This window comes from Anguilla rostrata, chromosome 13 (genome assembly GCF_018555375.3).
Source record: "Anguilla rostrata isolate EN2019 chromosome 13, ASM1855537v3, whole genome shotgun sequence".
NCBI lineage: Eukaryota > Metazoa > Chordata > Actinopteri > Anguilliformes > Anguillidae > Anguilla > Anguilla rostrata.
The window spans coordinates 35,847,388-35,873,778 of NC_057945.1; the positions used below are offsets into that span (position 1 = coordinate 35,847,388).

The 26,391-nt window shown below is 43.9% G+C and overlaps 1 protein-coding gene and 1 long non-coding RNA gene across 3 annotated transcripts in view; one reads left to right on the forward strand and one right to left on the reverse strand.

The window, feature by feature from the left end:
• The first annotated feature begins 1,596 nt into the window (after nucleotides 1-1,596).
• On the forward strand, nucleotides 1,597-13,929 carry p3h1 (prolyl 3-hydroxylase 1). The gene is made up of 15 exons (XM_064304193.1): nucleotides 1,597-2,195; nucleotides 3,430-3,582; nucleotides 4,117-4,306; nucleotides 5,090-5,221; nucleotides 5,446-5,585; nucleotides 6,133-6,222; nucleotides 7,177-7,229; nucleotides 8,201-8,322; nucleotides 8,599-8,726; nucleotides 9,241-9,336; nucleotides 9,954-10,104; nucleotides 10,589-10,706; nucleotides 10,818-10,893; nucleotides 11,103-11,267; nucleotides 11,893-13,929. The coding sequence occupies exons 1-15, from the start codon at nucleotides 1,731-1,733 to the stop codon at nucleotides 12,802-12,804; spliced, it is 2,991 nt and encodes a 996-aa protein (XP_064160263.1). The 5' UTR covers nucleotides 1,597-1,730; the 3' UTR covers nucleotides 12,805-13,929.
• Nucleotides 6,540-26,391, reverse strand: part of LOC135237263 (uncharacterized) — a 31,545-nt gene continuing 11,693 nt past the window's right edge. The window contains exon 4 of one of the 2 annotated variants that reach the window (XR_010324787.1): nucleotides 6,540-7,212. This is a non-coding gene — a long non-coding RNA (uncharacterized LOC135237263). Of the gene's footprint in view, nucleotides 7,213-14,317; nucleotides 14,796-26,391 lie in introns of those variants that run through there. The other variant, XR_010324786.1, reaches the window with a different exon arrangement.

Here is a 26,391-nt window from a genome sequence, read left to right on the forward strand (position 1 = left end):
AACATAGCCTAGTTAACACCTTGTCCTTTCTGGTATAACATTTAATAACATCTGCCCCACCTCTGCCCATACATCTGTGAAATAACACAATTTTTTTTTTTTTTTTTAAGTCTGGATACAAAATTATTGATATCAAAATATTGCCATAAAGTTTCATTTACATTTTCACCACTGCTTCACAGAATCTAAACAAGTGCCAAAGAAATAATACCTTTGTTTTCTTGTATTTATTCAAGTAACTTGGACCAGTGTTTCCACTCATTTAATTTTCTGTTTTTTTTTTTCTAAATTTTTTTTAAAACTTGGTATCTTGAATGTTTTGTCACCACAAAAGCTAAAATCCCAAAATCTGTTACAGTTCTTCTGAGTTCTTGACTGAAATAGATATTGATAGGTTTATAGTTTTATTGTGCGGCTGTGTGAAGTTGTATCTAAATTATGTGCGTTTACATGAGGTCAGAGGATATACAAGTCTATGTTTGTGGTGTGATTCCTGGATCCTTTCAGACCAGCAAATCATAGCTGCTGTTTCACTGTAGTCAGGGGTAGTGGTTTCTTTATAGTTGCATTGAGTTCTTCCAGTAGTTGTGGTGCAGTTTTACGATGGTTTCACTTGCTTATGCTTCTTTGCAATTTTTCTCTGGAAATAACCTTCCACAATGTTTACTTGGCTCCGCACATCTTCTAACATCTAAGTTCTTCTTTTTTGCCATATTTCTTGCAGCTTTAGTGCCTATTTTACTTGCACTACAGGATAAAGGTATTAGGCAACCTGTTATTTTTTTTACTTAAGATTTCATTCAATTTAATTAGCTCCCTCCTCCACCTCCCTCCCACCCCTCCAACCCCCACTTTGCAAAATGGTTGGGTAGACTTCCAATTTAATTGTAATTTAATTTAATTGTAATTAAAGCCAAATAAGGCTATATAAGTCATGTCTAAGATTACGTTTATGTAAACTTAAACTTTTTTGTGTTATTGTAAGTAGAAATTGAAAAAAAGTTTGTTCTTTGGTTTGTTATTCAACAAATGTGCATATATTAACTGAATTCTTCTCAATCTATAGTTTTTTTAGTTTTTTTTTTTAACAACAGGTGGCCTATTACTTTTGGCCTGTACTGTATTTATCCTAAGTGTGCATCAACAAAAGATAGACACTATGGGCAGAAAGGCACTTTTGTTCATTAGCTAGGTTACTCTAACAAAAAAAAAAGTAAACAAATAAAAAATACTGTACAACTGGTAAAGAATCATCACCTTCTAGATTATGAGTCAGATTCCAATGTGCAAATCAATATTCTAACTGAATGGTCCTGGTCCTGTTCCATTAAAAGGGAAAATCATTAGACTATTGAGAAAATATTACATAAACATTCTCTCTTATCATGCACTTTCTAGAATTGTGGATTTCTTTTACATTTTATTATTTTTTTAATGCAACACAAAATTCAGTCAACACAGACCGGACATTCCAACAGTTATATAATTTCCAGGCTAAATTATGGGTTATCATGCCGAGGTGTCTCACTTCAGATACTCAATGTGTTTGCTCAGAATGGAATAGGCTACTTATAATTGGGAGTGTTAGCGGGTCTCTGCTAACTCCACCCTCCGAAATAAGTGTGGTCGCCTCCGGCTAGGAGTGTAGTTCTTCTCTCTGTGCCGTAGCCTAAACTGCTCCGTGGCAGGATCTGTCGGGATAGCTCCTAGCAGAGGCCCAATCACTCAGGATGTACCGTTTCATAGGTATAGTAGTATTAACTGTAAACCTTATTCCTTACGGCTTCACGGACACTCCGATTAATTTAAATGCCGGATTAGAACCGTACGATCTACTTTTCGACAATGCAGTTGAAGCTTACTACAAGGGGGACTGGATATCCGTAATCCTGAACATGGAGCGGGCGCTTCGAAACAAGGGGACCGTCCGCCGTGTGAGGGCGCATTGCCGGCTCTCTTGCGCCAACCAAACCGACTTTGGGGAGCCAGTGCCGGGCGTTGGCGTTCCGATTCCCGGCAGCGGCTCTGTGGAGGATCTCAGCTTTTTTCAGAAAATTTTGAAACGGGCCGATTGTGTGAATTCGTGCGAAGGCGAGAAGCTGGGACACCCATCACTTCACAAAATCAGTGAAGCAGTGGAACTTGAGTTTCGGAAGAGGACACCCTATAACTATCTGCAAGTTGCATACTTCAAGGTAATTGCCCTTTATTTATTTGGACATAAAACCAAAGTTCGTGTGCTTTTACAAATGTAATTTAACTCATGAATCTCTTATCAACTTGAATATTCAGTCTGGTTACCTCAAATATTGCTGCAGATGTTGCAGCAAGGAAACTGGATGTGTATGGATAGCCTACAATAAGCATGGTATTCTTAGAGGCTAACGGTGCGTTCATTCCTTATGGAATGTTCAAGAACGAGGATGTGCAATAAGTCTAATTAAACGTTATGTAGACTACGGTATATAAAGTATAGCCTAACTGCTACTGTGTAGTATATCCAAGTTATAATTAGTCTAAAACAGCGACACACTTTGTAGCTATGGCATGTATTTTCCGCGGATGGTTAACATCTGTACTTCTCTTAATTGTAGGCTATTTGACTCAAGATTTAATGGACCGCTTTGTTCTTTTTTTACTCGCTGCAAAATGAATTCGTATTTTGTGGCCATAGATTTGCATAACTATAACGAATATCTGTTTCTTTCGTTTTCCTAAATGAAAAGGCAAGTTACACTGTTCAGAAAAGAAAAGTAACGTTGGGGTTGACTGATAAACTATTAGGCTATACGTCAAGTAACATATAGCCTATACGTATCACCTAATACGATTCTAGTTCGATTCTAATGTAAAAGTGTACATGCATTGACTTAATCTTAAAACACGTTTGTGAGCAAATTCCGTTATTAATAGCTGTACTTGCAGTGATTTCGTGCTTTTCTCCCAACCCCCCAGCCATAACTCCTGTGCCACGTCGTTAGGCGGAGTCTAATGCAACGTGCTATTCCCAGCCTGCGTCTAGGATCTTTCGTAGCCTCGTCACCTGGAGAATACATTTAATGCTAAACGTTGCACGCGTTTTTATGAAGATTTTCAATAACATGTATTAACGAACTGTAAAGTAAGAAAACGTTTGACCACAATGTATTATAATATATCACAGGTCCCCCTTCCCAACTAGCCTGCAAACCAGGAACAAACTGATGTTATACTACACATTTTTTCGTGGCAAATTATATCAAATATAGTGTCAGCCCACTGTTGATTTAAGAGTGAATTTTCTTAAGAGCAAAATTATTATACATGAAACACAAATGTGTAAATTAAATATTAATACACTTTGCATACATTTTCTATTGGATTTGATATTAAATTAGCATAAATCTGCCCGTTTCACTTGAACGTTGATTCAGTGTTTTAACCTTGTAGATTAACAAGCTGGATAAGGCAGTGGCAGCTGCCCACACCTTCTACCAGGCCAACCCAGATCACTTGGAAATGAGACAGAACCTGGACTACTACAGGATGATGGCTGGAGTTAAGGAGACTGACTTCAAAGACCTGGAAGCTAGGCCGCACATGGTGGGATGCTGTGTGTGTGTGCATAGGTGTGTGCGTGTGCATGCGTGTGTGTGTGTGCATGCATATGAGTGTGTGCACAGGTGTGTGCATGTGAAGTTGGTGGTGGGGGGGGGGGGTGGTGGTGGTGCTGCACTGGCAATTTACCATCTGTCACTGCAATATAATGCAGGAATCTACTGTAAATCTTAAAGCAAATTAACAACAAGAAAAAAATGCTCACTCGAGACATAGAGAGCAGAGGTCCAGCAGTCTTTGAAAATCCTTGAAAACATTCACATCCAGGAAAGATATGGATTTAAAATGAAATGTAATAAAATACCCCCCCCGTCCTTGAAAAGCTATAAATAATAATTAGAGCTTCTTGGATTATACTTGTAACTGTAAGACTGTTAATTATGCTTTTCCGTTGCACAGTTTCTCTTGTTTATCCTGCTGTGTTTGCATGCACGTGTGTACATTGGTTGTGAAAGTCGCGCTGAATGCCTCCGCTAGCCGTCTGTAAATACGAACGTGATTCAAACGGTTCTTCCTCAGGAGGAGTTCCTGGAAGGAAAGAAGCTGTACAGCGCGGACGATTTCGCCCCGTCGGTCGACCACTTCGAAGGCGCGGTGACGGAGTACTTCTCCGCCGACCTGGAGTGCAGGGCTCTGTGCGAAGGCGCCTACGACTACGACGGCTACAACTACCTGGAGTACAGCGCGGACCTCTTCCAGGCCATGACAGGTCAGGGCACGGCCATTTTCCCCAGCTTTGATGTCTGATGCCTCTGTGGTGTCGTTTTCATTCTCACCGCGCGGACAGACGGTGGCGTGAAGTGTGTGGTTGTAGAACGGTCTTAGAATTCAGAAGGGAAACTCGCACACTTACTTCTGCTCCAGCGAAAAGGTGATGTTTTATTTAAGCATTATGGTAGGTTCCAATGAATGCCCTATGGGTCAAAATGTTAACTGTTACGTGACTAAATAAAATATCCTTTTCATTTTATTTTCAAGCACAAGTAGGCGTGTACATTTCAATTCTGGACTCCCTAATGTGACATTTTGACTGCACCTTACAGAAAGACATTTTTGAAGTGTCAGTGTTCATTCTCTCTCAGAGCTGGCTTTCAAGTTCAAGTCTTGACTAGCAGATGGGGCTTCCCTTGAACTGCATCCCTTGTGCAGTTCTGTATGGTTTCAATTAATGTCCAGCTTCCTAAATATATTCCCTGCATGGTACTGTAGGTTAAGGGCATTTGCTGAGCAAAAAATAGTCTGGTGGACTGGCTCAATGGACTGTATTTCCTTTAATTGAGGAAGTATTTGAAAACTACATTTATGACCTCATACTTGTCCTCAGCATGACACTGTCTTTATTTAATGATGGCGTTTGAACTGTGTTTGAAGTGTTTTTGTGTCAAATATGGTCGACACCATTGGAATCAGAGTACAGCCAACACAATATTCACGCAGTTTGGCCCCTGTGAAAATTATCAGCTCCTCTCCGTTTTCTCTTTTCTTCTCACAGATCACTACATACAGGTTCTGAACTGCAAGCAGAACTGCGTGGTGGATCTGGCAACCCTGCCCGGCTCGGACAAAACGGTGGAGGACTTCCTGCCGTCCCACTTCAACTACCTGCAGTTTTCCTACTACAACAGTGTGTTATACTCTCTCCCCGCTGTCTCCCTCCCTGCTGCACGCAGCTAGAATTAGAGCAGTGGTTTTGGCTTGTAGACAATCGAACGGGAATGTAGTTAAAATATATTTACAGTAAAATCATTTCACTTCGTTCCTGCTGGACCAAGAGAAATGACTTATTTTGACTTTGTTCATTTTATCAAAGGATTCTAATGCAAACCTCACTTGATTGAAAACCCACAGCTGAAAACTATGAGAAAGCCATTGAGTGCGCCAAAACCTACCTGCTGTTCCACCCGGAGGACGAAGTCATGGTACAGAACCTGGCCTTCTACTCAGCAACGCTGGGGGAGGACAAGGCTGCTGGCATTACCGCGAGAGAGGTAGTCACACAGACGTGCTAGTCTCACCTGAGGATGACCGGGTTGACTGATATTGTGCGGCTACTTACAGTGTGTATAAAGTATGATATCCCTGACCTGGGTCAAATACATATTTGTTTTGAATTCAAATACTTTTCTGTGCTCTATTGATCTTGCCTGGTGTAATTGAGCCTGCCAGTATGACTGGAAGGCAGGGTTTGAAGTTTTTGAGAGTATTTCATTGGTTCCAATACACCAGACAAGGTCAGTAAAGCGTAGAAAAGTATCTGAATCCAAAGCAAATACGTATTTGACCCAGATCTGGCTGATCTAGGTTGATATCCATGATATCCCTGCCGATATCTTGCTTCTAAAACTGGTCATTCTATGAGAAGGGAATAAGTGATGATTTGATGATGAGAAGATTTGATGCACCAAGGACGTTTTGTGAAACTACCGAGTGTTCCCCTTAAAAAGGGTACCCTTTAATTATGAATCATACAAAAGTGACTGTCCATTAAAATAAGATGAGTAAAGCATGTAACTTCTATCTCACATTTCCCCATAGGTGGTGCAGCAGTACATCAAGCAGTCCTTGCTGGAAAAAGAGCTGCTTTATTTCGCTTACGAAGTCTTCGGCATAACCTTTGTGGACCCGGTAAGTTTATTAAGGTCCTGCATCTGTAAGGGGTCGGGAAAAAGATAGGGGGTTGGGTTTATGGGGGTGTAACTATTTTTGTTACAAAATATATTGGGGGGGGGGGGGATGCTGGATTGGGGAGTAACTATTTTGTTATAACATATATTGGAGGGGGGTTGGGTGGGGCTGGATGTGGGGTGTAACTATTTTTGTTACAAAATATATTAGGGGCGGGGGGGTTCGGGGGTGGGGAGGGGGGCTGGATGTCGGGTGTAACTATTTTTGTTACAAAATATTTTGGGGGGGGGGGGGGTGGTGCTCCAAATATATTTTGCCCCAGGCCAGAGAATTCATAGCTGTGGCCCTGCGTAAGGCTGGTCAGTGTTCCTTGAGTCAGGTTCTGGTTGCGTGTGCATTAGCATTAGAAAGCCTTTCTGCCCGTGCTCTCATGCTGTGATGCGTCAGTCACACGCAGGTGCTTGGTTTGCTAGGAGTGGGTGTAGCATTGCACAGCTGAGAGCTGCTGGTTTAACCAAAACTGAATAAACACAACAAACAAAGAAACATCTGGAGGCAGCAATGTTCAAAACTGCCACTCAGTAATATATTCATGTTGTTTTGTGCAGTTAAAGTCGTATTTGGCTGTGCAGTCGTTTGACAACGTTGAACAGTTTCTGTTTGATCCATTCTTTTTGTTTACCATTTCAGATATTGGTAGGTGGTAGCTGTTTGAATATCGTGGATGGATTTTAAATCCAGTGTCGTTGCATTATGTTTAATTGGATTTTTCGTCTGTGAGACCCATCAGGTGTCAGCGTGTGAAAATAATTAATACGTCCTGATGGAAGCAAATGTGGATTTACTGTCATGGAAATATAACCAGAGCTGAAATGCAGGCCCTTAGCTGACTTTACCATGGTACTCATAGTCAGTCGCTGGAATCTCACTGTACTCCTCTCCTGTTGTTTCCAGGACAAGTGGACCCCCGCTGACGTCATGCCTCTAAAACTGAGAGAGAAACAGAAGTAAGACATGTTTTAGATTTTTTTTTTCATTTTTGTTTTCATAAAGAGAGCTGGGAGGGAGTGCACGTAAACTAAAAGTTCAATATGTTGAGAAAATAACGAATTTATTTAACTATTATTTAAAAAAAATATGCAATATATAATATATTAAAATCTTGTACATACAAGTTAGAATGTGCGGTGCTATTAACCAGATATGCATGACATCAATTAGATCTAGTTGATTCTTATCAAGATGGTCTTCTTGAAAGGCTGATTGTGTGTGTGATGGGTGGCGCTGACACGATCATGCATGACAGTTTAGGTGAAGGTCTGACTTGGTTATCCCCACAAACTCTTCTGGATGCAGGATTTTCAAGAGGGCCCTCAGATTGACGGCTGTTGTGTGGTATCTAAGCTCCTGTTCGCACATCCTGTGCAGTGCTGTTATCCTACTGATGGATCTTCTGATAAGCACCACGGAGCGCATTCCCAACATGACTTTGTAGATTTTCAGGAGAGATAACCTCATTGATGCTTGGTTCAGAATTTTTGGCCTTGGAGTACTCAAAATGTAAATAAGAGTGAATTAAAATACATATCTTATTTTGCTTCTGATTCAAAATGGCAGACTTTCTTTTGGTTATTCCTGTGAACAAAACAGGCCTTTGTGGGATTTTTCTCTTTCTGGCTCTAAAAGTGGGAGACCGGAAAAACTGAAACTGTGTCCCCCACTTGCATGGAGTGTGTCACTAAGCAAACTGTTGAGTATACAGAATGAGTATACACACTTTTGGGTACACTGCTGTGCTTGGCTGTGGTTCAATTTCTGCTGAGTTCCCCTTCTTATGAAGTGAACACCCAGTGTTAACCGTAGCCCTTAATAGTCTTTTAACATTGGTGTTTAAGGTGTTTTTCTTCAAGAACCGACAGGTTTGTGAGACCAGGGGGCTTAAACGTGTCAGTAACGTCCCCTTTATCGCCCCCTTCAGGGTAGAACGGGAAACAGCGGCACGGATCACGGAGGAAATTGGCAATCTGATGAAGGAGATCGAGACCCTGGTGGAGGAGAAGAACAAGGATTCGGGCGAGCTCTCCAAGGTGGTGCGAGAAGGTGAGCGACAGGAAGCCCCTGTATGTCTCCCACAAAGGTAGATATTGCGGCTCAAAACATGTCTTCCACAAGGTGGATATTGCGGCTCAAAATGTAAACCTGAAGCACTTCATGCCATAAATGAACACTGTAAATGCCTCCCTGCCTGGCAGTGGTAGTGATTTCAGTATGCCATTATGTATTTATGTCATTATGTGTATGCTTTGGTTACTTCTTATATAGAACATAGAGGACACTTAACTGTCTCTTGATTGCCCTTGCTGTTGCTATCTTAAGGCGGCAGTGTTCTGTATGATGACATCACCGTCACCATGACGTCCAAAAGCCTGAACGGGTCTCAGAGGGTGGTGCTGGATAACGTGATCACTGAGGACGAGTGCAGGGAGCTCCATCGCCTTTCCAACGTGAGTCGATGATTGGCTACTGGAGTCCGGCGGTGGAGTTACGACCTATTGCTTCCCAGCAATCCGCGGTCTCTTACTTGTTGGTTCCCTCAGCAGTCAGCATTCTTAGATGCATGCGTTTTTAAAGCATACTGAAATGATGTACAATACATGGCATTGACATCTCTGTTCAGTGTGGAGTAGTGGGGAGGTAGCTGTGCTCATTATGTACAGAAGGTTCCTGCTTTTGTACCGATGCTCTTTGCACCTAATGCTCTTAACCTGTATTGACCCGATTCAATAGGTTAAGGAATAAGGAAGCAAATGGTGTTTTATTATTATTAAAATTTAATCATAGACTGAATTATAAGATGGCAACCCTTGCATGTTTCAGATTCACTGGTTTTCTGAAAACAACTAAACATCTTTTTTAGACTACACTCAGAAAAAAGGGTTCTTTGACCTTTTTTAGTTCTTTATTGAACCCTCTCTGGTAGTTGTGAAAAGTGTGACAGTGACACTGTGTGTTCCCCAGACTGCTGCCATGATGGGGGACGGCTACAGGGGAAAGCCGTCCCCCCATTCCTCCAGCGAGATGTTCCAGGGAGTCACTGTCCTCAAAGCTCTCAAGGCAAGGTTTTCATTTCAAACGTTCGACAGCCTTCCTTTCTCTTGACCCATTTGAAGAGTATGTTTTTTGGGAATTTTTTTTTTTTTTTTTTTTTTTCAAAATTATAAGTCAGTGTTCTAGAACCCCATCGCTTTCAGTTACCAGTAGTGATCGTTACATCAGCATTAGAATGTTTAATTAAGAGCATTCTAATCACATACTCCGTAATCTTACACCTTAATGGGTTAGGCAGATAGCAGCCTTTCTCTTGTCTGTGCTGGACTGTGTGAAGTTTCAGGTCCAGTCTAGTATTTTTAGGAGCACACAAAGATTAGTGCCTCGTATTTAGGAGAAGTGTGACAACAAGAAAATGTTTTTGCTGGTTTAAGCTTACGAGGAATTATGAAACTGATCACAGCCTTTGGGTGATTTAAATAATTTCTAAAAACATATCCCAGTTATTAGTATGTTCGCCTTTAGTGGTTATCGACAGTGAATCAGTATGCTTTCTCATGTTGGATTTTCTAAGCACATGTAAGAGCTGGAATATGCGGCCACGCTCGAACCCGTGCTGGTTTGGGGCAGTCCAGATGACATCATCTTTCGTTTTCCTTTGCTGCTGCTGCTGGCGGTCCCAGCTGGGACAGGAGGGAAAGGTGCCCCTGAAGAGCGCCCGGCTGTTTTTCGAGCTCAGCGAAAAGGTGCGCAAGGTCCTGGAGTCCTACTTCCGCCTGGAGACGCCGCTCTACTTCTCCTACACTCACCTGGTGTGCCGCTCAGCCATCGACGGTGAGCAGGAGTCCTCCCCGCCGGACGCAGACCTGGACTGACTTTGACTTTAAAGTTCAAGCGCAAACCTTCAGCACCGTTTGGCAAGTTAAAAGCTTCTGGCAGGTTTTTACGGACAGAGATTAAGCTTAGTCCCGGACTAGTTTGAGTTTTGTATGGAGAATCCCCATTCAAAATTGAATTTAGTCTAGGACCAGGCTTAATATGTGTCTGTGACACTGGCCCTTAAAGTTTAAAATTAGCACCAGTTAAAAAGGTTCTTCAAAAAAAAAAAATAAAAAAAAATACTGTCCCTCACCGATTACAACCAACCATCCTTTTTTGGTGTGGAGAATATGGTGCCTTTTCCTTCAAACAACTTTGGTGATTGACAGCCCCAGAAATGAATGGAGTTTGTGAAATGAATGCCATTACTGTTTGAAATGGACCCGAGCCCTGCTTGTTGGATGTCGACAGTAAATGTTTAAATGCTTTTAATCGCCAGAGAAACAGGAAGGCCGGGAGGACCTCAGTCACCCCGTTCACGCGGACAACTGCCTTCTGGTGTCGGAGCTGAACGAGTGTATTAAAGAGCCACCTGCCTACACGCACAGAGACTACAGGTACCAGCAGCCAACAGCACAGGCTACACGGCTACTCTCACTCTGGATCCCAACAGTGCATTAAAAAAAAAAAAAAAGTCCTAAATTCTGCTAATTCTCCTGCTCTTGCAGTGCCATCCTCTATCTGAATGATGACTTTGAAGGTGGAAATTTCCTCTTCACTGAGCTTGATGCTAAAACGGTCACTGTGAGTATCTTCACCATCGTAATCATCATCATCGTTCTGTTTCATTATGTCTTGCACAGAAGTTCTGCTCAGAAAATAAGCAGGAATGAGTTGTAAGCTTTTCGCACAGGTAGCTGAAGGTAGCGCAGGTGTGTATGAATGCTGCTCGTAATGGAGTTCAGTATGATGTGTTTTGACGGTCGTTGTCTCCCCCACCCCCCCCCCCGCAGGCGGTGGTCCGGCCCCAGTGCGGCCGGGTGGTGGGGTTCGGGGCCGGGAAGGAGAACCCCCACGGGGTGAAGGCCGTCACCAAGGGCCAGAGGTGCGCTGTCGCCCTGTGGTCACCGACCCCGACAGAGAGGTATCTGACTCCTCCGACTGAACACAGTGAGAAAGTACTGATCCTCAGCCTGTGTCTTATACCCATACTGAACGAGAAAGTACGTTCCTCAATCCATGTGTTCATCCATACGAACACACTGAAATACTGATCCAACATGTGTCTATACCATACAACACGTGAGAAAGTACTGATCCTCAGTCCACGTGTTTCATACCCATACTGAACACAGTGAGAAAGTACTGATCCTCAGTCCATGTGTTTCATACCCATACTGAACACACTGAGAAAGTACTGATCCTCAGTCCACGTGTTTCATACCCATACTGAACACAGTGAGAAAGTACTAATCCTCAGTCACGTTCATACCCAACTGACATGGAAAGTATGTCCTCAGTCCATGTTTTCAACCATAGACACAATGAGAAGTACTGATCCTCAAGTATGGGTCCAGTATGTGGTGATGCTGCATATGATTATCCTGATTGTCAACCATAAAACAGACCTTTAGACATGCTTGCTTTGAGATCTTTATCATGACTTTCCGTGCTGTGAAACAGTCAGATGATATCAGGTGGCTGTGGAGCCTGGAAGCAGTTGTGAACCCTCTAAAGAGCGGGGGTGGTGTGGAGAGAGGGTGTGGTTTGGTTCTGATCTCCTCTGTGGTTGTGGTGCTGCAGGAGCGGATCCAGGCGGAGGACCTTCTGAAGATGTTCTCCAGCCCGCTGGACGCAGAGTTCCAGAGATCGCCAAGTGAGCCCAAGCCCAAGCCCGTGCAGTCCGACCAACCAGCTACGGAGACAGCGGAGCAGCCAATCCCAGAGCCTGGGAAGCAGGTCGAGCCCGTGCAGTCTGACCAATCAGCTACTGAGACAGCAGAGCAGCCAATCCCAGAGCCTGGCAAGCAGGCTGAGCCCGTGCAGTCTGACCAGTCAGCTACTCAGACAGCGGAGCAGCCAATCCCTGAGACTGGCAAGCAGGCCAGTGAACAGGGTGATAAACAGGCTGACCAATCAGCGGATAAAGAAGCTAGCCAATCAGCTGACAAAAAGGCTGACCAACCGACAGACAAAACAGACAGCCAGTCAACAGACACAAAGGTTGACCAACCGACGGACAAAAAAGACACCCAGTCAACAGACACGAAGGCTGACCAACCGACAGATAAAAAAGACAGCCAGTCAACAGGCACAAAGGTTGACAAGCCAACAGACAAAAAGGAACAACCGAAAGACAAAAAAGAGGTCAAGAAACCGGCCCCCAAACAGGCCGCCAAACCGAAGCAGAAGTCGGCAGAAAAAGCGGACGGCAAGCAGAAGGTCAAACAGTCGGACAAAGCCAAGGCGAAAGCGGCGGAGAAAAAGGACAAGCCGGCCGCCAAGAAGAACGCGGACGCGAAAAAGGACAAACCGCCAGTCAAGAAGGCCGCCGCGGACAAGAGCGGCGGCGGCGGCGGCGGCTCGGTCGCCAAGGCAACCGACGCGAAGCAGCGGCCGAAAGCCAAGAGCTCTGAGCCGCACAAAGACTCGCAGGAGCGCAGGACCGAGGCCAGCTCGGCGGCGGACTCTGAAAAGGACAAGGACGAATTATGAGAGAACTCCTGCGCTCAGTTTATTTTTAAATACACTTTTGGTTTTGGGGGGGGGTGTTTGTTTGAACGAGGATGAGTGGAATTGTTACAAGTGCCTTTTTGAATTAGCTACGAAAGGGGTTGAAAGGACCACCATGGGCAAATACTGAAATGATAGCCATATCCTGAGCTGTAAGCAAACTGTATATATGGCACAGAAGTGAACGTTGGGTTTTGTTCAAAGATATGCTGCCTTTTAAGGTACTCAATAGTATTTCTAATACCATATATTTTCATTTTAGAATTGTTTTAAAACTTTTATTTTTGTTTTTATACAATGACCACATGAGTATATTGAGATGCTCTCTTACCCAGGGAAAGAAAATGTAATGAATAAAATTAGATTTTTCTTTTTTAAATAACGCTGAACATTGCTTATTTTTAACAATGGCAAACAAACGTGTTTTCTTTTCAACTTTATAGGGTGCAGTAAATATGGCAACAGATATCTACAGAAATATACCGGCGTAGATGATTTCCACATATATTCAGTCATTAAATTAAATAATTCCTGTCAGAAAATGACTGCGTTGCCTATATTGGCCACTAGATGGCAGGAGGGAATCACTATTGTCGCTCCTGATTCTCGCACTCTTATTCCCGTCTCTCCTAATGAAGATGCAGGCCACTTTGGGTTCATGTTCTTACTGAGCTGATGTAGAGATGTGAAGAAAGACCTGGTTTGCAAAATGTATTGTTCATTTTTGTTCCTTGCCAGTATTAGTGTGTGGTAACGTGGAGAAAATTGCCTGTGGACTTATGCAATAATCTGTTCTGGCAAGCAGAGGTGACGTATGTTCTTTGAGACCCTCAAGCCCCAAAATGGCCACCCATTGGGTTATAAAACCAGGTCAGCCAAGCTCTCTGGGAATTTGAAATGCCACAGACTACAAGTTTTTCTGTTTGAAGGGTGATGTCACTTTTTCTGTTTAGCTTTTTGGTTTATTTGTTTTTGTTTTGTTTTTATGTAAAATGAAAATTGATTTGTGCTCACATGACAACAATGGACCTGAAAAGTATGCAAAATTAGAATTTCTAATTTTCTTCAATGGAAATAAATGTGAACATTTTTTGTAAAGAAATGAAAGCCTTTTCATTTTTGAGTTTCTCATCTCGGTGAAGAACCAAGAACCAAGTCAGAAATGAACTTATCAGGAGATATGAAAGGAGTACAGGACTAGGGGGAACGGGGGAAAAAAATGAGTTTCCTCAGTGAATTCCACTGTGGGCGAGTTGTGATGCGGATGGTGTGATGTAGCTGAGAGGGGTTTTTTTTGCATGTGAATGAAGGGACGCCTACACACATCAGGAGAGGCTGCAGAGACGGCTCGTGCAGCCAGCATAATTCACACATACTGTACATGGATGAAAATATTTCAGTTATTTCAGAATGCAGAAAAGCCCATTGTCGGGCGGATGGCCTCTCTGCATGACAACCTGAGAGGGACTGCATGCTCCATTTTCTCAGTTCTCAAGAATTTGCATTAACTAACAGTGTTCAGAAACCACATGTTTATTTATTTATTTATTTTTGGGGGGGTTATTCAGCTGAGATCAGAGCATTTATTGGACAATTTTGACGGCAAGATGAAAACCTGCAGTTGCTTCCAAGGTACATTACAAGTGACTTTCTATCCAACGACTAGAGTACCACAAGCTGAGCATCTTATATATACATTCACCTTTTAATTATACTTCATTTCTCTGAATGTGGGACTATTAAATAAATCGGTTTTAATTTAATATTAACGTTTGAAAGAAAGCCCTAGTGGCTCAGATGCAGTGGAATAGGCCCTCTCCTTGTGTTAGTGATCCAGACAGGGTCTCTCTGTGTTTCCTCCCACAGTCACCAGAGTAGGAGGAAACAACCATGAGCAGAATTTCCCAGAGCCCCATTGAGGCCCTTGGCTCTGTAAAGCACACAATGAACCTTGGGGGCAGTAGGTTCATATTCTTAAAAAAAAAAAAAAAAGCAAATAAAATACATCAGGCACAAGTATGGTGTCAGTTCCAATGTCATAATTACTGACTTAAAAATAAGAAACGAGGTAGACAAAGGAAAAAATAGACAAAAGCAAATAATGTGTGTTTGAAATAAATAAATAAATAATAAATTCATTCATACATACATACATACATACATTCATTCATTAATAAATGTAATTTTTAATGTAGGAATAAAATGCTATGCTCTTTTTTTGTGTTAAATGCAGGGCCGAGGTCTCCTTGGATAAAATGGCGGTGAGTTTTTACGCGGCGCGGTGGTTTTGTCCTGGCTGTCCGTGATTCCTCACCGCGGCACCGTCGCCTGATCCGGCGTAACAGCCCCTGAGCCCCATTAACCCCGCGCTGTTATTTACCGCTCGCGAAGGCCGCGGTTATCACCCGCGACTCGGGGCCTCAGATCGCACCGAGGCGCCTCGGCGAAAAGACGGTGGCCGCGGCGGCCGCGGCTGCGCTTCGTGAGAGGGGCGAGAACCGAAAGCCAACCCCCCCCCCCCCAAACCGCCGCCGCGCGGGCGATAAATCTCCAACAGGCGCGAGAGCGGGGAGTCCCGCCTCTCTCCCGCTCCTCGGCCTCCTGAACCCGCCATCTGTGCGTTACCGCCACCGAGAGTCCGCAACTGCAGCGTCGTTCTTTTTTTTTTACGACTTTTTGTCTCGCTTTTGTGGCGGATCCGTTTGTTTGGTGCCCATAGTGCTAAAAAAAAAAATTATGCCGTCCCAGAATGCAAATCTACTGCAGGTAAAGTTGATTTAAAAGCTGGGGTGTCCAGTCTTACCTGAGAAGGGCCGGTGTGGGTGCAGGTTTTTGTTTATGCTCTGGGCTATGACACCTATTTCAACTAATTAAATAATCACTGCCTTCAATCAAGTCGAATCAGGTGCCTTTAGAGCTGGGCCAAAACAGAAACCTGCACCCACACCGGCCCTTTTTCGATATGATTGGACACCCTGGATCTAAATTGACGATCAGCCAAGGATCAGCCAACAACAGTAGGGCACGAGTATCGGGGTACAGCCTGTCTGGTCTGTGCACCACTTACACTGTGGCAGTATCTTAACTGGGAATCAAACCCGTGACCTTTTGGTTGCAAGACCAGCTCCTTACCCATTACACTACACTGCCGCCCGAAACATGGTGGAAATTCATACCGTGAATTCCTTCAGAGTTCAAAAAGGCATGTTTATGATCCTGTTGACTGACTGAGCGACTGTGAAAGCTTTTCATCCACTTTACTCGCTACATCACGTTTCACATTCAGCAGATGTTTTTTTTATTTCCAGAGAGACTTACACGGGTTTCATTTTTACATACAATCAATTTACGCCGGATATTCCCTGAAGCGAATACAGCTAAACACCTTGCTCAAGGGCACAATGGCAGCGCCACAGTTTGAGATCGAACCCACAACCTCTGAGTCACCAGCCCAGTTCCCAAACCTGCGGCCATGCTACACTGCTGCTCTAATGCAGCTAGTCTGATCCAAGCGCAGAAAATCCAGGTTCAGAGAATAAAAGTCCTCCCCAGTATTTTGTTCCAATCACCAGGATTTGCTAATTAGCACAATTCCTCAGCCGGGAGGTAGAACTAATTAGTGAAAACCGCCGGTGGAGTTCATTGAAACACAACGCAGAACTTTTACCTTCTGACCCCTGACCTGGAATACAACTGGAATGGCTATTCAGATCTGTGAAATAAGAGGTTCCTGTTATAATGCAGTTATGTGGTTTAAACCTGATGTTTAAAGTCCAGCTAAGCACATTGCAGTTAACTCCAGATGCTTAGGTATGACATAGGAAACGATTTGTAAGATATGCTTTGTGAACGAACCTTGTTCACACAGGCAACTGAAGTAGCTGACGTAAGTAAGTCAGATAGATCCAGGGCCAGCCCTTGTTACAGTACATTGCATTGCATTCACTTGGCAGCCATAAGAGTGCATCTGATCTGTTCCTCGCTAAATGTGGCTGTTTTTTTACTGACACAGGGTACTCTGGTTAGTGAACAAAGTTCTTTTTTCGGTCAAAAATAGCAAGTTGTTTAAATGTAAACTAAAGTGTTACAGTCTTAACTGCCCACACTAAATACACAGGGTTTTTTTTCTTCTTTTTTTTTTCGTACATCTCCTCTGCATTTACAAAAGAATACCATTTGTACAGCATGGTGACCTAGGCCGTGAAAGGGTTTCTGGTGCGAACGTGGAACGGCTTGCGGTCAACCGAATCCTAGCGCCCTAGCATGTACCACCCAAAATAAATTGCTTCCTGTTAAAGAACGCGAGTCGGAAACATCCGAACAGGGCCGCATACGGGAACCGCTTAATGAGATTTCCCCTCTAAACCTCGGAGTTAATGTGTGAACGTGGCCGGAGACCGGTACCTACCGCCCGCCGGTTTTGTGAATCGGACCACAGACGACACACACAGGACGCATTGTCCGCCCACTGACCTCTGTTCCGGAAATGAGAGAGAAAAAAAAAAACTTCTATCGCTGAAACACACACACAGCACTTAGTGTGTGTGTATATATATATATAATTTTGTTTAACTTTTTTTAACCACAGATCTAATCAGTTATTAGCACAATAGTCCCTGTTCATGTGTGTGTGTGTATATATATGTGTGTGTGTATGTATGAGTGTGTGTGTATATATATATATATATTCTATTCTGTTCTGTATACCTATTCATATATATATATATGTTGTTTATTTTTACTTTTTTTACCCATACAGACCTAATCAGTTGTTAGCACAATAGTCCCTGTTCAGCACATCCTGTGCCTGTCACAGAGGTTCTTTGTCTCTCATTATCTATTCAATATATATACACTTGGCAATAGTGTCCAAGCTCAAAAGCCCAACACTATGTGGGACCAAACACTCAGGTTTTTTTATTTAATTTATCCGTATGCAAATTAATCCATGTGTGTCAATAGCCCTGTGTTATGTGGGATCTCCACATTGAAAGCAAAGACCAAGGTAGGATGTTTCTGCATCGTGCAAATAATAAAACATTTCTTGGACAGAGGATTTTTCACTGTTAGCAGCAGTTTGTTGGTAAAGCTGTGTAGGCACGATTCATTGTATCACGCCTACGTCAGGGTTTTTTATTTTTATATCATTGTACTTTTTAGAAACCCGTAGGCTGGTTCTTCTTCGGGTGCGTTTTCTGCATTGGTGTATTTTCTTTTTTTATAAATACAGCCTTTCCGGGTAGGCTGTCTCTTTATTTAAGTGACCTTCTGTCTTTCAATAAATGCTTTTACGAATTGAGCTCTCCTCCAGTGGTTTCTTTCAGAAGTTCCCACCGCAATCTCTAAACTAGGGAAAAGAGCATTCCCTTATTAGACCTCGCATTAACACCCAATGTTCTTTTAAATTAGATATGAGTATTCCATTGAATAAACTGATTACCCTTGCACATAATCGTTTTTTTTTGAAGATTGTAATTTTTTTTCCGGAAGGTCCCTGAGAACTGTGCGATTCCCCGTATATTGAATTTATTTATTAATTATTACTTATTGTAGCTGCTGTCTTGGTCAGGTCACCATGGGAAAAGAGATTTTTGCACATATTTTTTTATTTTTTGGGTTAAGTAAGGTCAAATAAAAAGTACGGGATTGTGGGCCTGCAAAAGTAGAGCATGTCTGAGTCTCATTACACTACCAGCCCTGTAAAAGTGACCCGGCGGCCATCTGGAAAAATGCTCGGTTTCACGCGGCAGACATTCATAAACAGAGCAATAGGGGTAATTATGAAATGATAATTCATAGCAATTCAGTCCTTCGGTGGCATGACAATATTTCTCCCCCTCAGTAAACCACCTGTTAGGGTCATTATCCTTCATCATTGCGGTATCAGAATGAACCCAATTAGCAATTTAATTACCGCCAATTATGTGGAATTCACGGACTGCTGCTGATGGCTGTTGACTTTAATTATCTGTTTTATTCATATACAAATGTTTCCATAGTCACAAATAAAATATCCTTAACGGGTGACCAATTAATAAATCACTTCTATAACTATATGACAGAATGACATCATGTTGTTAAAGCTAGATGTGTGTGGATGTTTGCACATTTATGAATAGTATTCATAACTGTGCAATGGTCTTGTTACATGTCCAGATACTGAACTGAATAAACAGGCTATGAAACCAGGCAGCATACATCTTCCAAATGTAATTTCCAGCTCTAAAAAGGTTTATATTTTTAGTATAATTGCTTTCACAAAAAAAAATCACCCAGATCTTCTCGTAGAACACAAGCTCAAAATTCAAGCACGACTTTCAAAACTCGCAACTGAAAGCCGTCAGTTGCCAACTTGTAGGTGAACTGAGGAAGTACACGGAGGAGCTGGATTTGAATGTTTCTTTTTTTTTTTTTTAAATCCAGCCACATGCTTTTTAGAGCAGATCCTTCGGGCCCGCTAGATTATGCTCGCTCACCCTCCTCTCGGACACGGTCGCAGATGAAAGTAACCGTTGCCGGGTTGCCAGGGAGACGGACCCAGCAGGGACCGCGCTCTGGTGAGATTACGGCGGACGCAGCGGGGCCTGTGGCTCGGCTAAATTAATTCCGACTCTCTTTGACTTGAAAAGGTGGCGGCGAAAATAAAACCGCGCGCTAACGAGACCTGACACGGACCTTCGCTAACTTTCCCCCGCGAAGCCCGGGGGACTAGCGAAGCGGAGGAACGCGAGCCATACACCTGTGCGCAGGTCTGTAACAGCGCCACCTAGTGGCCGGTTCGAAGGAGGGCCCGTGCTACTCCTGGACACAGGGCTTCAAAAGAGACTCATTGCAACGACTTGACATTTAGAAAAAAAATCACCAATATGCCTCCACACTGACCAAAACAGTAGCGGTAACCTAATTAATTACATACAAAGGGCATCTGGGAATGTTCTCTTTAAAAAAATGCATCCAGCTACTTGTCCATCTTGCTCGAAAGCAATTCAACATATTTTCATACAGTCCCTGACATTCACATTTGACCCAAGGGAAAGTGTCTAGCTGGATATACAGTTCCTACCAGTTACATAGTTACACAGTGACCATTACAAGGCAGATTTGTAGACCAAATGCATTCCTGGACTATGACTTATGTAACTGAATAGCCCTAATGTTTCTGATCTGCCTTCTGAATCTGAGGAAATATCACAAGTAGAATCCTTCAGAGCCCGGGTCCGGGTCCAGATGTCAAAGATATATTTCTTATGTCTCCAAATAAATAAATCAATAAATAATTAAATAAACAACGTGAAACAAAGGGATCCATTGAGGGCCCTTTGATTGACGTGTGAACCATGACTTCAGCGAGCGCGGCGATGAACCGTCTCCTTATTCCCGAGAAGTGGCTCAGACCGGTCCAGTCCGGTCCAGTCCAGTGCCTGGCTGGGCCTGACTCCACGTCAGGGTGGTGTTAAACAGTCAGGAGAGGCCGGAGGAGGCTTACTGGGAACAGGCGGTGCAAGGGGACCAGGGTTCGAGACACTTCGCCTTTTTTTTTCAGGTTCAGAGATTATTGATATGGCTACAGCGGTGGTCTCCAACCCTGGTCCTGGAGAGCTACAGGGGTCTGCTGATTTTTGTTTTCACCTTAATATCAGCACCCAATTGAGACCCAAGACACCAGGTGAGTTGAGCTAACTGTGTAATCAACTGCTCCAATTGATTCATGAAGTGCAGAGTCACTGTGAAAACCAGCAGACCCTGTAGACTCTCCAGGACCAGGGCTGGAGACCACTGGGCCACAGGGTCGGAGTCTGCAGCTGTGGATGAGGAGAACTGCAGGGTCTGCTGGGTGCTGATTGGTGCTCAGAGCTTCATTGATCAGTTAAGGCAGCTGATTACAGGCAATGAGCCTCACCTGGCTTCTTGGCTGAACAGGTTGCTCATTTAAATACGAAAAAAAAAAACCAGCCGAGCCCTGTGACTTCTCCAGGACCAGGATGTCCCCTGCTGAACTTTACGATACCAAATATTTAAGTCGATATTACCCTCACAGGTGTTCTTAAAGGAATTTACAATTAAATTTTAACAATAGTCACACTGTGAAGAATATTAGTACAATTTAAATGACATGGATAAAAAATAAATAGGTTGACAGGAGTGATCACATCGTTTATGTGTCGTCGTTTATATTTTTATTTGAAAGTTATTTTTACGCGCTTTCTACTTTATTTTAATTGTGGGCTGGGGGGAGGTGGCGGTTGGTGGGGTTGTGACTGTCCCCTTTCATGTTCCCAGGCAGACCACACAAGCCTACGTAATCTCCAAGCTCTGTCTCAAAATTGATCCTATTTTCTCAGACTCCACAAGCTCCCCCCCCGCCCGCCCCCCCCACAATTAAAAGAAAGTGGAAAACAGGCCCAATATTCCCACAGTGCAACGGGTGCACGTAGGCGGTTTAAAAACATAGTGCTGCATCAGTACATTAGCAGCGACACGCTGTGCGCTTCCTGGAAGTTCCCTCCGAGCGAATTTCCAGGGAACATAAATGCCACTTCTCGGGGGGGGGGGGGGGGCTTGTCTTTGTGGGGCCCGTTCAAATAAAGATGTCACCTCGCGTCGTCACGGCAACGGCGCACCGACGCCTGGCGGCACCGAGCCGGCCGAGGTGCCCCCGGCGGCAGACGGGCAGTGAAGGGGCGGGGTCGACGGTCGGCTTCGGCGGACGAGTAAACAGCCACAATGACAGAGCAACGCGGCGTGCACAACCCTCCACCCCCACCCCACCCCTCTTGCCCCCACCCCTAAAAAAAAAAAAAGAGTGGCAGGGGCACCGGGCGGGAGTGTGGCGCCGTCACGGCCTACGGGCAGCCGACACCGATTATCCGGCCTCATCCCATTCGTGGGTGGCCTCCCAGGTGACCGCAGCGTGACAGCTGATTGGCTCTGCCGTTAACGGCCATTTTGACTTTGACCGTTAAAAAAAAGGGCGAGAGGCGCAAAAGAAGAATCACGAAGTGACAAAACTGTGGCCTTTGTGGATTTTACGCTGTCATACCCAAATGCCCGGCAACATTAATCACATGACTTTGTAAAGCTGAAGGGGCAGTGTGTTTCAGGATCATTAAGCGCATTGATCCACACCTCGGTTCCCTGTCCTTTAACACATATTCGGTGCGATAGATTAAATAAATTGATCGTCTGTGTCAATGTTCCGTTACGTCGTGTAGTTTATTCTGCGGTGTCAAATGGTCGTGATCGATATAAAGTCGTGTGCTGTGTCCTTAACTTCAATAACATATTCATAAAAGTTAAGCTTTTTTTGCCTCTATTGGAACAGTGTGAGATTTGCAATGATTAAAATTAATGGAAAGTGTGTAAGAAAATGTAAATGCTTATTTCCACCTGAAAAAGTAAACGACTTTGCCCCTAGCTGTTAGATATTTTCCCTTCAACTGAAAAAAATATATTTTATGAACAGAGAAACACCAATAATGTATACAAATGTATTTTTTTTTCAGACCACAAAAGACAAGGAAGGTCAAACTCCCCTTATTGATATTCCAGTGGTGGACGTGTGGCCTGATAGGTATGAAACAGGGAAAAGGACTGTTATTTTTACAGCAAGGAAGCATCTAGAACACCTTCGCACGCACGCATCGTAGACGGACACCCACGCCACTCGGCAGTTTCATTTAAGGAGGTGAGAAATGAGTGCCAAGAGTGCAATGATTTGGAAAGGGCGCATTAACCACTGTTTACAGACTGACTTGGAGGAGGTGGGTGGTGGGGGGGGGCTGCCCGTGCTGAAGAATGCTCCCCTTTCTCCGGTCTGCCAGGTTCGAGGGCCGAGGCATAACAGTGGATTAGCCTGGCACATTCCCTGATTAATCTCCCCCATGTTCCAGCCCCGGGCGCCCAGTTCGGCTGAGAGGTGGCTTTTGGGTGTTGGGGGGCTGGAGCAGGCCCTCCTTAGGCCCTCTCCTCAGGACATGTTGACGTTTGGTTACCTCCCTTAATCTCCGGTGGACAGCTGCTCCTGCCCCTGTGCAGGTGGTCACATTAGAGAAGTGGGGGGCCCCACACCCCCCACTTCAAACCTAAGTTTCTGAACGTAGGGTAAGTGTGTGTTCAGGGTGAGTAGGGGTGGTGGGCGGGGGTGAATGGGTTGGTTTTCGGGGAGGGGCTGTGGCCACAACGGAGCCATCTGGACCCACACGACGCCATCCTTCGAAAAAACGAGGGGCCCTCTCTTGTGCCCTTTCAGAGGCCATAGTCGTCGTGGCAACAAAAGCTAGGCCGACACTTGAGGACGGGAAAGGTCCATCCAAATTCAGAAGGCACTAGTATCCCTTTGGCCCTCAATTGGCTAATGGAGCAGTTGGGTAGAGGGGGAGGCCAGGGAGTGTGGTTGTAGGTTGTTGGGGAGGGGGGATGGTGGGGTGGGGGGGGGAGGGGTGGCAGAGGAAAGGAATTACAAACCATTAATGGGGGCGTACGAGAACTGGAAACAAAGGCCCCTCCTCTCCCATGTCGGGGCACGTACAGCTGTGGGTTCTCCGGGAAGTTCACGCATCGGGAACAGTCCGGTCCTGTTAGCTGGAAATGTGACTTCGCGTCTTTGATCACGTCAGCTGATTCCTAAGCCGAGCTTAGCATTGGTGAGGGCCTGGAAAATCTCGAGAGGGGGGACAAGGCGAGGGAACCTGCTTTCCGTCTCCAAATATGTATGAAGTGCACTCAGGATCACGGTTTTCACATTCAAAACCCGGGAGGGGGGTGGGGGGGGGGGGTCGGAGGGTGGAATATGGGCTTTAGTGCACTTTTTTCTAGCGGCAGGGTCACTGTGGGTCACGAGTTACGTGCATGCATTGATATGACGCATAGCTGCATGAGCCACCCTCAAAGCTAGACTGTATGATGAGCGTTCAAATGTTCCGTTCCTAACAGAATTTATACTGAAAGAATTTTGTGCCGGAAGTTTTAGTTTGAGGAAAAAATGATTCCAATATCCAACAAAGAACAATCAACCGAAAAGATTATTAAGCCAATGCTACTCTACTGCAAGTAATGGAGAGCATTTGAATACTTACAGGAAGTGATTCAACACAGCTTAAGGCCAAAAACTATGGTTCTAAAAAAAAGGGTCAAGGGTACAGACCAAACTGAAAGACACATGTTCCAGGGCTGTCTTAGAGCCAAACATACACTGGAAAATGAAGCAGTATGAAAACACATCATTCAGAAAGTCATTTTCTGAAAGCCGGAGCATAAAATAACAAGTATGCCTTTCCCACAGAGCGTCATTGTCAGCAGGCTGATGGTTTGTTTAGCTAATTCTTCTCAGAATGACCTTTGACCCTCTCCTCAGCATCACAACTGATAATGAATGTATTGACGCTATGAGGCTGGTGGTGTGTAATGTATGTGCATGCACAACCAGCCCATGGCAGTTGCAGCACATCTAAGAAGGTAAATGATGATCCTTGTCGCAAAAGTTAATGGAGGATCATTAACTTTGGGATCATTAACAAGATTCACTGCAGCATCACCTGGTTGGAAAAAAAACACCATTATCAGCTAGAGCCAAGCTTGTGAAACAGTTGCTGGTAGTTGGCAGCTGATGACCAGCTAGAGCTAGTAGCTGGTGACCAGTAGGTGCTAGGTTTGTGAAAGCTGGTAGCTGAATAAGCTGGTAGATGGTAGCTGGAAGATGGTGACCAGTTAGAGATAGGTGGCACAGCTGATTTCGAGGTTAAGTACATCAGCAAGTTCAACACATCTCAATAGCAGTCAAGCCAACTACACTTCCATATTTATTTGGAAAATTTGTTGCACTAAATATGTGCTAGATATGCATAAATGTGTAACTCGAGATATGATTCATTTCAAAACTAAGGAAATTCATTGAAATGTGGTTCATTGGGCCCAAATGACATTCTAAGCTATAAAATGAATGTGTGTGTCTCCATGGCCAAATTGGCTGAAAATTGTTCGTAGCGTAACAAGATCTATAACTTCATACTAAACTTTTGATGTCATCATCGTATGAAATTTATGCTGCACAGTATTTCCAAATGTGTTCCATGAATTTTTTATATGTTGACACACGTACCAAGAAATTCTCATTGTGCGGGCATCGATCTGTGTTTGGCAATATAACTGCAGTACAAAGCCTAAATTTTTTTAAAATTTTGTGGCACTGAATACACTTAAGATAAATCCCAAATCCCCCTTTAATTAGGCAAACAAATGTTCTGCGTCTAAATAAAAAACGAACTATGCTTGTAATCAACCGAGGGAAAGAATCTAAATCTATATTCTTCAAACTAGAGAAAAACTTAATCTGAATTTACCAAAATGAGCATATTCACTCATGAGTTTCAGGAAGATTGTTGCCAACTCTTACAGGCATTCCAGCAGCCCAGCTTGTCCATCATTAACCAAACTGACAACGCTGATCGATGAGCTCACCCAAACTGGTGTACCACAAACCAGCTTGACCAAGCTAGTATATCGGTTCGACGATCATTTTAAAAAAAACAATCAAATTTAATTACTGAATAATGATACAGTACAGGCAAATAGTTAATTGCCTACAAACATACACTCTCATATAATCAAGAAAATGAATGCTTTTCATTGTAATGATAAAACACATTGTTGTGTACGGGGAATTTAATTCATCCAATGGCAACATGCTGTTATTTTTCTAAATTCAAATCCCTTCGTGAATTTACAGGGATTTCTCTTAGCTTTCATCTAAACTACATGTCCACTTTTGTTTCATGCGAGCTGGCGTTAAGAGAAAAGGTACATCTGAAAGCTGATTAACCCGTGCTGAACTCAGTTCCAAGCCCTCCACCTATTTACAATGATTATAGTTTCCCTGGCCCCTCCTGAACCGCAGTGATTCTGGGAAATGTAGTGTTGTAACACACCCCAGTGTCTGACAGTGCTCGGGCCTGGGAATTACAGACGTTCACTAATGCTGATCACTGCACCGACCAAGCCATTACCCAGAACCTTTCCTGGGGTGACATAGCTCAGGAGGTAAGAGCAGTTGTCTGGCAGTCGGAGGGTTGCCGGTTCGAACCCCGCCCTGGGCGTGTCGAAGTGTCCCTGAGCAAGACACCCAACCCCTAACTGCTCTGGTGAATGAGAGGCATCAATTGTAAAGCACTTTGGATAAAAGCGCTATATAAATGCAGTCCATTTACCTTTTAAAGCCGTTTTTGTTTTCTTCCCCATTGCACTCTATCGCAATTCATGCTGCTAATGAACAACAGTGCAGAAGTTTGCAGTCCAATTGAACATTATTTGTAAGCAATAAGGCACATGGGGCTGTGTGGTATAACTACTGAAGGGGTCAACAGTTCATCTCCACTCATTGACTCGCATGTTGTTCAGCCTTCTGGACATGTAAACAGGGGCACCACCACTGATTTTGGGGCCCATGAGAAGATCCCAGATTGGGCCCCACCTCCCCAATTCCTGCACAATCTTTTGAGGCCCCCTGTCAGCCAGAGCTCCCCTCCCCCTCCCACCCCGTACAGCAGCCCTGAATAGAAACGCACAGCATTGGAG

What these genes read in the sequence shown, in the direction of transcription:
- p3h1 (XM_064304193.1), top strand. Translation starts at nt 1,731, where the DNA reads ATGTACCGTTTCATAGGTATAGTAGTATTAACTGTAAACCTTATTCCT. An exon ending in CTCCAAGGTGGTGCGAGAAG is followed by an intron (nt 8,323 to 8,598) that starts GTGAGCGACAGG and finishes TGCTATCTTAAG; the next exon opens with GCGGCAGTGTTCTGTATGAT. An exon ending in CTGTCCTCAAAGCTCTCAAG is followed by an intron (nt 9,337 to 9,953) that starts GCAAGGTTTTCA and finishes TGGCGGTCCCAG; the next exon opens with CTGGGACAGGAGGGAAAGGT.